Here is a 13904-nt window from a genome sequence, read left to right as displayed (position 1 = left end):
TTAAGTGGCCAGTTTGTAATTCCCTGCCTCTTCCTTTTGCATATTTTTAAAGCTAAACCCTGTGTTTGCTTTATTTCTGGTCTTCTAAAACCTCTCCTATCTTCTGTGAACTATCAGAGGAACAATAGCTCTGTGTCTGCTTCAGCTGAGCCCTTTCCTCAATACCTTTGGGGAATCTTATCACACCAGGCTGGCAGATGGACCAACACCCTGTTTTGGTTATTGCCCCCCTGCTGGGATGCTTCTTCCCTTGGGCCTCCGTGGCTCTCACCCGTATTAGCTTATTTGAACTTCGGCCCTTTCCATTTTCTAACCAGTGCTTTTGAAAGGTTATGTTTATCCATGAGGTGCTTTTGGGTAGTATTTTGTATAATCCGCAACGATACGGAAAATTTGGGCCAAATCGTGACTTGGATTAATATTAGGAGAACGGTAGTGGAGCTACGTGGTGATAGAGGTGGATGTAATTTGGCTTTTTTAGTGATTTTCAGGAGCGTCTGGTAACTCTTGGTGTCCAGTTCAGCACACGGTGCTATGACCTTGGTTTTCAGAGAGTGGTGGTCCCCCTGCCTGGGAGATGCTCACGCAGTGGCATCACGCATGCAAGCATCCATTTGGCATGTCTTATATTTACCCCGCTGGGGTCTGTTTATTTCTTTTATTAGCTCTGTTTACCGATTTCTCAATTCTCTTCTTTTTTTTCTTCTATTCTTTCACAGGAATCATTAACCAATGGCAACAGGAATCCAAGGATAAGGTGATTTCCCTATTGTTAACCCACCTGCCTTTACTGAAGCCTGGCAACATTGAGGCAAAAGTTGAATACATGAAACTCTTGCCTAAAATCCTGGCCCACTCAATCGAACACAACCAACACATCGAGGAGAGCAGGCAGTTGCTGTCCTATGCCTTGATACACCCTGCCACCTCCTTAGAGGACAGGAGCGCCCTGGCCATGTGGCTCAACCACCTGGAGGACCGCACGTCGGGTGGCTTCGGCGGCCAGAACAGAGGTCGGTCGGATTCGGTGGACTACGGGCAGACGCACTACTATCACCAAAGACAAAACTCCGATGACAAACTCAACGGATGGCAAAACTCTCGAGACTCGGGCATAAGTGTCAGCGCTTCCAGCTGGCAGGACAAAAACCTGGCGTGCGAGAACGGCCATCTGCCCCTCTACTCCTCCTCCTCCGTCCCCACAACCATCAACACCATCGGCACTAGCACAAGCACCAGTAAGTACCCATGGGAAGCTCTGGGAATGGCCACCCACGGCCACTTCACAGCATGGTCCCCCCATCCCACTAGAAAATACTGCTTTGCCGTGGTTAGCAGAGGGGTTAGGTTCATGTGGGCCATAGAAAACTTTTTTTTTTCCTTTCCCCTACCTACTTTTTGATTTCCTGCCTGCCTTTTTTTACTGGTTTTTTTTGTTCCTCTAGTCCTGTAGGATTTTAAAGACCTGGCAGCTGGAGGGGAGGGAAACACATCCAAGCTGTAAGATCAAAAAACATGCATTATTGAAGAGAGCCCCTTTTATTTCATGTAGCTCCACGTAGATTTGCAGTTCACGTTTCAGAGTTCCTAAAGCAAGCGGGGAGCTGATGCTTCATGTCCAGAAGTGAGCTGGGGGACTTGGCAAATCCAAAAGTGACCTGGAGACTTACTGGGAGGTAATGGCATTGGGGCCCCAAAGCGCAGGCACCGGTTTTGGAAGCAGGGCTGGGATTCACAATCTGCAGGGCGTATCTGAAAACCACCCTTGTATCTGCAGTGCGCAGAAGTGTGAAGCTGGTGCTCATTGGGGGGTTAGTGTGTATATATAGATATATAGATAGATAGATAGATATACAGTCCTTAACGTTTTCCAGGAGAGTTGGGTAGCTCTTTCCCCTTGGGGGCCCCACCGGGCTTTGATGGGAGCGGTGGACAGTGCAGAGCCCAGCCCAAGGCTCGGGACATTGGGAGATGCTGCAGAGCACCGTGGCTGGAGATCTGTCTTTGGTTTTGCACGAAGAGCAGCTATAGCTGGTGTTTAAAGCAGCCATGGATGCCTACAAGCCACCCTTAGGAGAGGAGGAACAAAGCCATCTTCTCAGTGGGGTTCAGGAGCTCCTCTGCCCACCCACTCCCTCTCTGGAGGGCTGTCACAGCTGCCTGGTTATCACCTTTGGTGACCACCACCATCTCACCTGCAAGGCGTCCTCCCTTTGAGGCATTCAGAAGGTCTTTTTCCAAGACACTTGGCATTCCCCTAGACGTAAGAGATGCAGAGAGTGCTTTGGGGAGGAGAGGCTTCTTGCGGCAAGGGTGCTGGCTTCTCTATCAGCATGTGGAAAGCCACAATTAAATAGCTGAAAGCTTTAAAATGGTCGCTTAAGGCTTCTGGGTTTTTTCCCTCTCCTGTAATAAGCGCTTTTTTTAGGTGGTGTTTCAAATCAACAACGATACGAAATGCATCTCTGGGTTTATTGCTGTAGCACCCTGGTCCCTGCCTCTCTGGTGTCCATCCTTGCAGGCAGTGCTGCCTGCTGCGCTGCGCAGGGGTTTGGCAGAAGGGTCTCAGCTTCTCCGCTGACTCTGGACGTCATGCCCATCCCATCCCCTGTCTGTGAAGCCCCAGCTCCTGCTGCCATGTGATTGTGTTATGTTCAGCTTCTCTGGGAGCTGGGTCGCTGCGCTGCGGAGGAGAGCTGTTTCAGAGTGAGCAAGCTGCATGGGAAAGGCTTAACAAGGAGACAGGGTGAGAACCATGAATGTATTTGCAATCAGTCTGTTAAACCTCTCCAGGGATGTTGTTTCTAGGGGGTGGGGGCAGCTCTCCCTTGCATGCCTGGCTGTTCAGAGGCTTTGCACATCATGGAGGCAGTGGGAAGTGATGGCTTCAGAAGAGATCTGGTTCCTCACGTCAAGATCTGGAAGCAGGGAGCTCTGATGGGTGCGGCAGTTTAATCATTGACAGTGGCTGTAACTGTGCAAGATGTGTTAGGTCTTGAAGGACGCTTTTCAAAAACCCCTTTGTGTTTCTTTTGAGCCTTTTTGTGTTCAGACTTATCTCTTAGCAGAAGTAGTGACCCACCTCTTGCCCAACAGGGTTTGCAAGTATGAGCACAAGGCACCAAAACCCAGGCAACAGCCAAATTACTCATCAGTACCCAAGCTGCCGCACTGCTGAGGTTTTTCCTAAATTCTCCCAGGATTAGGTGGGCGCAGCAGCACAGTGGTGGGACAGGAGCAGCTGTGGGTCTGGCAGCAGCCCTACACTTTACTGTAGGACGCAGGCAGACCACTTCTCTCCTCCATCTCTGCCACTTGCTTTGCCACAGCATCCCCTGCCCTCAGTGCCGGCGTGGCAGCCCTTGCCCGCTCCGGTCCTTCCCAGCACCCAGCAGTAGCTGCTTTTCGTGGTGCCAGGGCAGCTCACTCACATCATCCTGCTCTGAGCTGCAAGGTTTATAAGACTCCGTGTTCAGGGAACCTTTTCTCTGAGCATCATAGCATGGTCAGCATGTATTTCTGAGACTGCGTAGTTTTGCAGAGGCATCTGAATACATCTTCAGCCCAGTCTAATCCTAAATGTTAAGATGTTGTAACTCCAGCTAGTGTATTTTGGTGGCAGCATGTTCAGGGAGCCTGTGGGCTGAGCTGAAGATGACCCGACCATGCTTCATGTGTTAGTTCATAAGCTTCCTTAACGCAATATTTGCTTGGACACAAGCACAGTAAGTCCACAGACAGATGCCAAAAAACAAACACGGCTGTCAGCCTTTGTCCCAGCCCCTTGAGTCAATCAATAGGTCTATTAATCTTTTATTCCAAAGCAAAGCCTTCAAACTGTTACTGTTTGTTTAGGTTTCCATGTTAGTATTTTTAAATTCTCCCTCTTGCTTGGAGGTGTTTATCTGGGCAGGGGCTTAATCCAGCAACACCCTGCCGCGCACAGCCTCCCACAGCCCATCCCTGCAAAGGTGCTGCCTGCTCCTGATGCCGAAATGGGGCAAAGTCTTTCCCAGAGGAGCAGCATGGTGATCTTGCCTGAGGTACTTTCTTCTGGTATTGTGGCATAATTAGATGTAACACTGTTACGGCATAGGGTTTAAAAATGGGTGGCTGAAGCTCCTGTGACAATTTGCTTTGCGCTGCCCTTGTCTTTGACTCAGCCTAGACCCAGGCTTTGAGACTTGGTTCAGGCTTGGTTCATCTCCAGCTCACGCTTCACAGTGCTGGCTGGTGTTAGCCAAGGCTTGAGGAGGTGTTGTTGGAGTCATCCAGCCTTTGCAGGGCAAGTCAGGAGTACTCTGAAGGAGTCACTCTGGATTTCCCACAGTAATGGTGATCCAGGAGCGGGACCAGCTAAGCGATGGGTTTGGCTCTGGGTACAGGCTCGCCCAAAGCGATAGAAGTTCACGTCCTCCTTCCCATCCGCTGCATCACTGTAACTGCTTTCTTGGCCCATCCTGCACAGCTTCAGCTGCAGCTTTAAACCAGGCTTTAGCGTGCCGGGAGGGAAGGTAGCCTGGGCGCGGGCTCGGAGCGCAGCTGGGCAGGAGGCCAGAGCTGCTCCAGGCACCGTGGGACAGGGTGAAGCCCCGAGCCCCGGCTCGAGTCAGGCGGCGGTTGCAAAACGCCTGGGTTGCACAATGCCTTTGCAGTGCAGACAGGGCCTGGAAACTCTGAAAGGACAGAAAAAAGCAGCTAGCTTTCAAAGCTGCAGGCCAACAGCTTCTTGCGTGGGGGCTCTGGCTCCTTCCTTTCCCCTGTAATTGGTTCCACCTGAGTAGGGTCTGATGGCATGTGGGGTTTTGGTTGTCAGATGGAAGTACGGCGTAGCTTAACCCTGTGTTTTCCACCCTCTCGGAAGCAAATATGTGCCAAGGAGAAGGAGGGTCTGCTGTTAAATGCACTTGTTCAGCGCTAAGAAGGTGGAGTGCGGGTATGCTGGTCTCATTTGGACCATCAGGTCTGTGAGCACAAAAAGGGATAGAAAAGCACAAGGTTTGGCGAGAGTGGTAGCAACTCCAGTTGGCAATAGCGAGCCTGTTGAAACACAGCTGAAGAGGTAAGGTTTTGATTCCTGGCTCTAACATGCATCGGCTGGATGAGTGTCTTGGTCCTCTGCTCCCAGCATATAACCTGGGGATAACAGTGTTACTTCTCTTATCAAGGCATGGTGAGGTTTTCCTGTGCTCTCGCCTCCGGTGCAGTGCCAGGGCACTTCAGCTCCCTGTGGAGAGCAGGTTCCCAGGGGCAAGTCTCTGCACGGGAGCAGAAGGTCTTTCAGGAGCAACAGTAACCTGCCCCAAAAATCCAAATTAAGAGCCAGATGTTGGCTCTTTCTCACAGAGGAGTGAGGACATCCTTATGCCAGTACCTGGCTAGGAGAAGAGGCAGCTCAGTGCCAGGCACAGGCAGCACTTCAGGCAGGGTGAGTGCCTCCAGTTGTCACCCTCCCGGGGGGACAGCTGCTCTGCCCAGCCTCTGTGTGGGCTGTAGTGCTGCCATAAAGCAATGGGACACCAGGTTCCCCAGTAAGGGGTGGCCCCGGAGAAGGTAGGCAGCGTTTGGTCTTACTGAAGCCCGGCGTGCCTGGGGGTCTTATCTCCTGTCTGTCTTTCCAAAAAGAGGAGGAGGTCCCTGGACTGGTAGTGGTGGTATCTCTGTGCATGGCCAGCGGTGCCCAGCAGTCCTGTCCTTGGGTGAGCACCCAGTATGTCCCTGGTGTGTGCACCCTGGGTTGCTTGGAGTGGCACCAATGCCTGGAGGTATGGTGTGGGTGGCACCAGGGGACAAGGTGATGGTGTGCATCACTGGTTGTTGGTGGATAGTGGCAGTCAGAGACCTTGCTATGGAGTATCCTGCGGAGCAGGAATCCCAGGCATTGGGACTGTGTTCGTACAGGAGAGGTGCTGCAGGCTCTGGTGTGTCAGTGTCGCTGTGCTGCCTGGATTCCCCTGTGAGTTGAACAGAGAGGTCCTGGGACCAGCAAAGCTGTTTGCCAGTCTGCAGCCACCCTTCCACTTCTGCACAAATGGGAAAGATGCCGGGTGCTCAGGCTGGCTACACCCTTCCCATGCGAGTCTCTGCCAGAAAACTGATGATGTTTGTCTGTGAGGAGAGAGAGAGAGGAGAGTGAGCAGTGCAATGCAGGAGAAGTACTCACCTATATAACCTCCTTGTCCTGAAAAAGAAAAATCTCTTGTCTTGTCCTGGAGCTGAAGAAAAGGAATAAATCAGCGTACTTTCTTCCATGCACACCAGTCCAGATTCATGGCTCTCCCCCCGCACCTCCCAGCTCTCGAGAAATGCTTAATGTTTCACAGTGATGTTCAGGTGGCACCAGCGAGTCGTACTGATGATCAAACTCCCAGTGCCACAGAAATGTAGAGATACTGGTGGAAGCAGGGCAGCCTGCAGAAGGAAGGACCTCCCCATGGACTCTTATGTGAAGATCCCACCAGGGGCTGCTGGCTCTGGGGCAGACCCAGTGCCGGCTTGCGGAGACCCCGCCATCCTGGGAAGGGCTTTCTGTTGGGTTGCTCTTTCTCAGAAGAGACTCAATCTCAACTGCTGCCCTGCAGGCAGATCTACAGCTGCTAAACTGTATGTCGGCATGTGTGTGCGTGACGTGGCTTGCTGGATTTTGCCTGCATTTGTCCCAGTTGTGGTCTCCCTGATGAGAGCACAGATGATGGAGCTCTTCCCCAGGTCATCAGGGAATTGAGGGTGGAAGAAACGACACCAAGAAAGAACTTGGCATGAACAGAGCTTGGCTTTCCTGACTCTTCCTCACCTACACTGGTGTGCAGCAGCTCACTGCCTACCACTGGAGACAACCCTGTCATCATACCCAGTATCCCAGCTGATGTTGCTAACGGGATAGCTGCGTGTTCCAACCCACAGGACCACCCTGGTTTGTGTTGGGTTGATGGGCAGCTTGCAGGTACAATGCTCTCCTCTGTGTACATTTGCAATGACACCTGAAGGGGGTTGTGTGCCCTCAGCTGATGTTTGACTTATGCAGGGCAACACGTTTCTTCCCATACGTTAGCAAAACATGTCGTTTTGCTTGCTCAAAAATAGAGTGCCAAAGTCTTAATAAGGTTACAACAGCGAAGCAAACAAATGTACTGTTCTTACTGAGGGGGAGATTAGCTTTGTACTTGGGGATTGCCTCCAGAAACTTGTTCCTCAGCTGTCTGTGCTCTGAGCTGAGACGTGGCACCCTGGCATTCATCCTACCAGGCAGGGACACCTCTAATACTTGCTGTTTTTTCTCTTTTACTGATGGACTGAGAAAAGCTCATGGGACTTTATTACACTTGAGCTTTTCAGCGGTGGCAGATGGGGGCATTTGTTGTCTTGCTCATGCCCTCTAGTGTTGCACATAGCTGTTGGAGAGCATCTCTAGGAGTCACCCACTTTGCCAGGGTCCCATCACTACAATATCTTGCTAAGTCCATAGCTTAAAAACAGAGTCTTTGTACAAAAAGCTAATGTGAGCAGAGTTGTTTTCTCAAATCCATGCAGAATAAGCACAAATACAACAGCAAACAGGACTGAGTAAGGACAACATGGAATCATAGAATCATTTCGGTTGGAAAAGACCTTTAAGATCATCGAGTCCAACCATAATCTTCTACTCCAGCTCTGAACACTAACTACAGATTTCCTGGCCCCTCTATAAATTCAAAGCACTTGGTCCCTGGGAGGTACTGTCCGCTGCTCAGCAGACCATCACTCAGCAAGCAAGGAGATGACCAGTCACCTGCCCTCAGCCTGGAAGCCATCAAACTTTGGAGATGGTAGCACTCATGGAGGACAAGAGCGATGGCCTTTTGGGGTGTCAGCAATGCTGGCAAAAATCTGCTGCTACTCTTTGAGTGGTCACTGCAAAGCTGTGTTTCACAGCCAGCGTCCCTTCCTGCTGTTGAGGGCACTCCAGTTGCCATGTCCCTCACCCTCTGGTTAGCAGTGAGGTGTCCAGAGTCAAAACAGAGCAAGCTGCGCCCATGCTCCATGAGCTGGTCTGCTGGGCAGGATGTTTTTAGTTGATGGGCCAGCTATGAGCGCTCATCCCACGGTCAGCTGAGCTCCCACATTGCCCAGACCTGGTCTTCAAGCAGGGTGGTCAGGTGAGCCACCCTGCCCTGGGACCAGAGCAGCCCCCGAGGTGACTGTTGGCTGGTTGGGTGCAGGGAGGGAGGTTGCTGCCCCGGGGTCTGTGGGATCCGGTTGTGCAGCAGCAAGGTACAGTCTGGGAAAACGGGGTTGTCTAAACGGAAGAGATCAGGGCAGCCCCATCATACAGTCCAAGTGATAGGACAAGAAGAAATGGCGTCAAGTTGTGCCAGGGGAAGTTTAGCTTGAATATTAGGGAAAATTTCTTCACTATAAAGTTTGTGAGGTGTCAGAACAGGCTGTCCAGGGAGGTGGTGGAATCACCATCCCTGGAGGTATTTAAAAGCTGTGTAGATGTGGCACTCAGGGACATGGTTTAGTGGTGGGTTTGGCAGTGCTGGGTTAGTGGTTGGACTTGATGATGTTAACAGTCTTTTCTAACCTAAACAATTCTGTGATTCTGTGATCTCTGCTGTGCACTTGCTCGCAAGTTCTCAAGGTGAAGAGGCTTGAAGACACTTTGGGCAGGAAGTTGGTTTGGCCCAGCCTTCTGGTCTGTCACCTTTCATCATCCGTGCTGCTGTGTTCAGTGTTTCCTAACCCAAGGTATTGAAGCATCCTGATGGACTCTTGTACTCGAGCAGTGGTCAGAGCCTGTTTTGGCATGTTTCCTTCACTTCTTTGCTCCCAGAGGGTCTCTCCTCACTGTGTCTTTGGCCAGAAAAGAGGGTGGCTAACAGAGGGCATGTGGTGCTGAGGTCCCACCTGCAGTGCATCTCCATGGGGGACTTAGACTGACATTGAAGCTAATCAGCTTAGCTGTTGTCTTCCCAGCTATCATGGTCTGCACTGGAAGGAAAAAAAAGAGGGGACTATCGTTGGTCCTTGTCCCCAGGCCAGCATCTGGGAGGGTGGCTCTCCTGTTCCTGTTCAGCTGGGACTTGCTGTTCACAGGTAGCCTTGCTCGTAGGGGAGGCACAGCCAGTGGGGCAGAAGAAGTTTCTTGCCAGCAGTGGTTGGCTGTAGGGGGATGCGGGTGGCTTTAGGGTGATGCAGATGGCTCTGTGGGGATGTGGATGGCTCTGGGGGGATGCGGATGGCTCTGGGGGGATGCAGATGACTCTAGGGGATTGAGGTTAGCAGAGCAGGGCTGATGTTATCCCAGGCATCAGCACAGAGATGGGGTCCTCCCTGCCATGCTCACTGCTTTCATGTGGGAGCAAGTGATGACGGGGGGCATATGTGCAGCCTACAGTAGGCAGTGCTTTTGGGCTGTGCGCCGATCCTGCTGTAGGCAGGGTGTCGAGCGAGTGACGGATACCTGCTCGCCAAGCAGAGCAAGTAGGCAGGGAAGCGAACGCGTCTCCCACAGGCATGCTGCAGCCAGTGGGTTTTCACGTGGGCAGCGGGCTGGATCTGGTGGTCCTGCCTCTGCTCGGCCCCTCGTCAACCATGATGCTCAGAGGCAGAGGTGTCACCGAGAGGCAGAGGGGTCCTACTGTAGTCCCAAAGGGAAGGAGGGGAGGGGAGCTCGAGGCTGGGCTCAGCGGTGGTTTGCACCGTGGGTGGCACATAAACACGCGGGGATGTCGCTGGTTGCTTCTGGCTGCTGGTAAGTGCGGACCCACACTGATGCTCCTCAACCAGCCCTCGTGACACCAAATGATGCTTCTAGGCGCTTAAATAATCCACATAATCCAGCCTGCCCTAGCCCTAGCAAACCGCTCCATCGCTAGGGAAGCGGTGAAGCAGGAGGTGGTTGGACTGCGTGGCTGGTGAAGAGAAGGGGGAGCTCTGGGTGCCAGCAGGTGGAACGTGCCTGTCCCCCAAGAGGGCACGTCACACATGCATCCTCTGGGACCACACCACTGCTTCCTCCAAATCTGGTATATGTGAGGTTTGATCTTTGCACGTACCGGCACATCTTACGGGGCACCGCTCCCGAATTCACATACCCTGCTCACAGAGTGATGGCTCCGCAGCTTCCTGGCTGGAACGAGGCCACCTAATTTTGGGAACTTCTATTCCAGCAGCACCCAGCAATGCTCCCACCCTCTCTACTTGTGAGATCCCGGTGCAATCACTGCATGCCCTGGTTTTGCATGGCCCTTAGTGGGGTGCTTGTCCGTTGGCAGTGGCAGGTAGGACACCATCCTTGACCTGCAAGGGTGGGGGAAGCTTGAAGCTTGCAGCTCCGCCACCGCCTCTGCTTTCCTTTACGGCAGCCCGGGTGTCTCGGGAAGGGGCATTAAGAAGCAGCAGCGATGGTTTTGCACGTTATCCTACAGTCCTTGGGATTCCTGTCACCAATGAATCATGCTTCTGACCTGGAAGTGGTGCAGAAGCTGCCAGCACAGCTGATTGATGCTCTTGGGCTGTGGAGCAAAGTCAGACATCCCCAGTAAATCTCTCAGACCCCTCGGCAGTCTCCCATGTCAGTTGACAGGGAGGTTTTGTTGATGGATGGACCCTCCTAGACCCAGGTGTATTTTACCACACACCCCCGGTGCCTGTTGGATACTGGCATAGATGACAGTAAGCTGTGGTTACTCATTGCATAGGAGCTTGTTGCTCTCCCGAGGGAAGCTTTGCTTTTCTCATCACCCCATGAGCACCCGTGGGTCCCTGTCTGCAGTTTGCATCACCGCTGGAGCCACCATCGGCATGGGGCCAGGGGCTCCGTCTGGGAGCTGCGTACCCAGGGGTGCTCCTCATTGCCTCCGCTAGTAACTTATATCCATAAAGTGCCTGATGAGTAATGCCTCCAGCTGCCTCCAGCTAGGGATTGCTCTCTCCAACTCGCCCCTGGGCTCCTAGGTGCCAGCAGGAACTTTTGGGGTGCCCAGCAGGCAGCAGCAGAAGGGGAGGAAGGGTCTGTGCTGGCAGAGGCATGCAGACCCCCACCCCCACCCCAAAACCCCTTTTCTTCCTCCACGACAGCCTCCCGACATCATGTTTCCCCAGCCTTTCCTCACCACATGATGAAAATCAGATTTGTGATGTTTTCCTGAGCAGCTTCGTGGGGTGAGAAACCCCCAGAGAGAATTGCCTTTCCATCACTCATCCTTTGAAACTGCGCAGCTCTGGGCTTTGGCAAGTAAAGAAATGGAGACAGATGAGCTCTCCTTCACCCCGCCATCAAACAGCAGCTGCAGAGAGATGGCAGGAGGGCACCAGGGAGGGAAGGGAGTGCTGGGGCTTGGATTCAGCCGAAGCGACTCCAGTTTCCCTCCCGACTGCATGGGGACTTGCTGTGTTCTCCTGACTCAGTAACATGCTGCTATTTAATTAACTTTTGACTTCTCGGTTAAAGGAGCAGTGCACAAAATAGTTATTTACTTCATTGGGAAATTCTTTTAATCGTTACCATAATTATAGCTTCCTCCTCTTTTTTTTTTTTTTTTAATATATTTTTCTTAGCAGGGGGAAGGGAGGGAGAGAGGGGGAATATTTGCTGCTCTCCTTGTGGTTATCACATCCTTCAAATTACTAAAAGAGGCTGGGATAATAGGTCTGGTGATTATATATAGGCACCATCTGCTCTGTGGCTGCTTCCTATCAAAGTGCAGTTAGCAGAGTGCAAGAAGGATATTTTTCTCTCCAGCTATATTAAGACTCTGTTTCCATCTCGGCTCCAAAGCAAAGCTCTCTGCATGCAAATGGATCAAATGCGCTGTAATCAATGGTTCAGGTTTGGCAGCCTTGAAGCTGAATTATTTTTTTTTATTTTCCCCTCAAGTTTGCTGTTTCCATTTGTTACGCAATTTTATTTGAGGCTGGTTGCTCTGCATTTGATGTTTTCTTGTAACCATAGTCCCCCCCTGTTTGCTGAGCAATACAGTCTCGTGTTAGCCGGTGCAGAAATCTGTGTCATAACTCGAGTGCAAGGCAATATCTGAGCAATTGGGAATGTTTCGGAGGATGATGAGGACAGATTTTTAGGATGCATATGCTGTCGGTATGTAGAGGAGGCGGAAAGCTGAGCTGAGTCAATTTGGAGCACTAATGGGAAAGAATTAATACTTGTTTTATGATAGCAGCCGTGGCTATCCCGTTGCTGCTGGGGATCGCTGGGAGCATTGCAGAGCTCGGTATTTGGGGCAATACGGGCGGTCGTGAGGTGTCCCTCCTCGGCAATACCTATTTCATCTTCTCATGTTGGGAACTGGGTACTGCATTCGCCCCTCGGTGGCCTCAGGGACCCAGCAGGCTTTTCTTATCTCCTGGAGCTGGTAAGATTTTATGCTCTTGATGGAAGATGGAGGAGAAGGAATAAGACATCGCCAGCCCAGACGGAGAGTGCTCGGGACAGGGGTGCGCGCCCCCGAGAGCGGGAGGCCAGGGGACGCTGAAATGTGGAGGAATTTGTCTTACAAAATCTGGGCCGTGGTGCCTACAGGAGCGGAGGGCTAAATGGCTTGTGCTGGTGGCTTTTTTGAATGAGTGAAAGTGAGTAAAAAGAGACAAGGGAGGAGAAAAACCCAAATCAGTCAGAGGATGGAAAAAGCTCCGGTGCTGTAGCAAAGTCCAGTTGCTTTCTGGGTGAAATTCCCCTGGTGATGGTGGGGTGGTGATCATGGGGCGTATGTCACGTGAGATGCACGTTGTCCCGTATTTTGTCACTGCTGAAGGCACGGTGTCTCCCTGCACTTGCTCCACGGATTTTTAATGACTCTGTAGGGATTATTGGATCCCGGTGTCTTGAGGCCATTCCAGAGATTTCTCACTCACTCCTTCCAGTCAGCTGGCTTAGGTCCCTTTTTTTCTTACTCCCAGTTCGCAACAGGTTGCATGTCGCTACATAAAGGTTGTGTGTCTTCCAGCCTGGTGTCCTGAAGTGGTTGTAACTGATAGAGGGTTTTCTCCATCTGAAGTGTTAACGAGTGGCAGAAGCTGATGCTGTTGATCTCGGGAGGCAAATGCTCCCCAGACCAGGGATCTTATTAGCAGCTGGTGGAGGCAGCGGGCAGCGCTGGCCACAGCTTGAGTGGAGCAGATGCTCTTGGACATCTCTTCTGGGTGGAAAAGGAGGACTGTAGGAAGGAGAGTTTCTGCATCCCAGCGTCGTCTCTCTGGCTTGATCCATGAGCAGGGGAGGAATTTCCCCCGGGAGCCTTTAGCAAAAAATCAGTGAATTCTGGGATAATTACGGAGGCTTGGTTCCACACAGCAGCGTTGTTATTAACAGACCGGGATTCCCCAGGGGCAAACACTGTTTTTTCTGTGGTTTGTGTATAAATGCATGAGAGAAACCACATTTATTGGCCTGGAGATTGGGGCGTTGCATTTACCCGGAGAGCAGTGTGGTTTAGGGCAGCGCCTTCCTGCAACGTGCCTCTGATGCTCTGTCCCCCACACCGATTCCCACCTCCCCCCACTGCCATTCCGTGCATCCATTTGCCTGCGAGTTACGTCACGGTGGGGCTTCGCACCTGGTCTGTCTTGCTCCCACCTTGCTGGATGCTCTGGTGGGAAGCCCCGCGCAAGGACCTCCAAAGCAACTCCCGAGCTCCGGCTCCTTGGTGAGACGAGCCGGGCTCCCTTCCAGAAATGCGTCCCATCGGATTGCTGAAACCACCATAGAGCTGCGTTTACATGTCTTTAGATGCAGCCCAGCTCCTACTGCCGCGCAGACGAGTTCATACAAAGAACAGCGATTCCTGCCGGAGCCGAAGAGCGGATCCGTGCGTGCTCGTGCTGTGCAGGGGCTCACAAAACCCTCTGTGGCCGGCACCGACGTCCCCTTCCCAGCGGAGCCTGGACGGGGCCTCGCCTGCGCTGTG

General features: G+C 52.2%; 1 protein-coding gene across 4 annotated transcripts in view; it reads left to right on the top strand.

The window, feature by feature from the left end:
* SAMD4A (sterile alpha motif domain containing 4A) overlaps window positions 1–13904 on the top strand; it is a 109472-nt gene that overhangs the window by 64574 nt on the left and 30994 nt on the right. For all 4 annotated transcript variants that reach the window (XM_055715227.1, XM_055715225.1, XM_055715226.1 and 1 more), the window contains exon 3: window positions 720–1238. In XM_055715227.1, the coding sequence (XP_055571202.1) occupies window positions 720–1238 (519 nt within the window). The remainder of the gene's footprint in view (window positions 1–719; window positions 1239–13904) is intronic.

The sequence above is a fragment of the Falco cherrug genome, chromosome 7 (assembly GCF_023634085.1).
Source record: "Falco cherrug isolate bFalChe1 chromosome 7, bFalChe1.pri, whole genome shotgun sequence".
Taxonomy (NCBI): domain Eukaryota; kingdom Metazoa; phylum Chordata; class Aves; order Falconiformes; family Falconidae; genus Falco; species Falco cherrug.
Note: the sequence above shows the minus strand (reverse complement) of the source record. Positions and strands in the feature narration are given on the sequence as shown.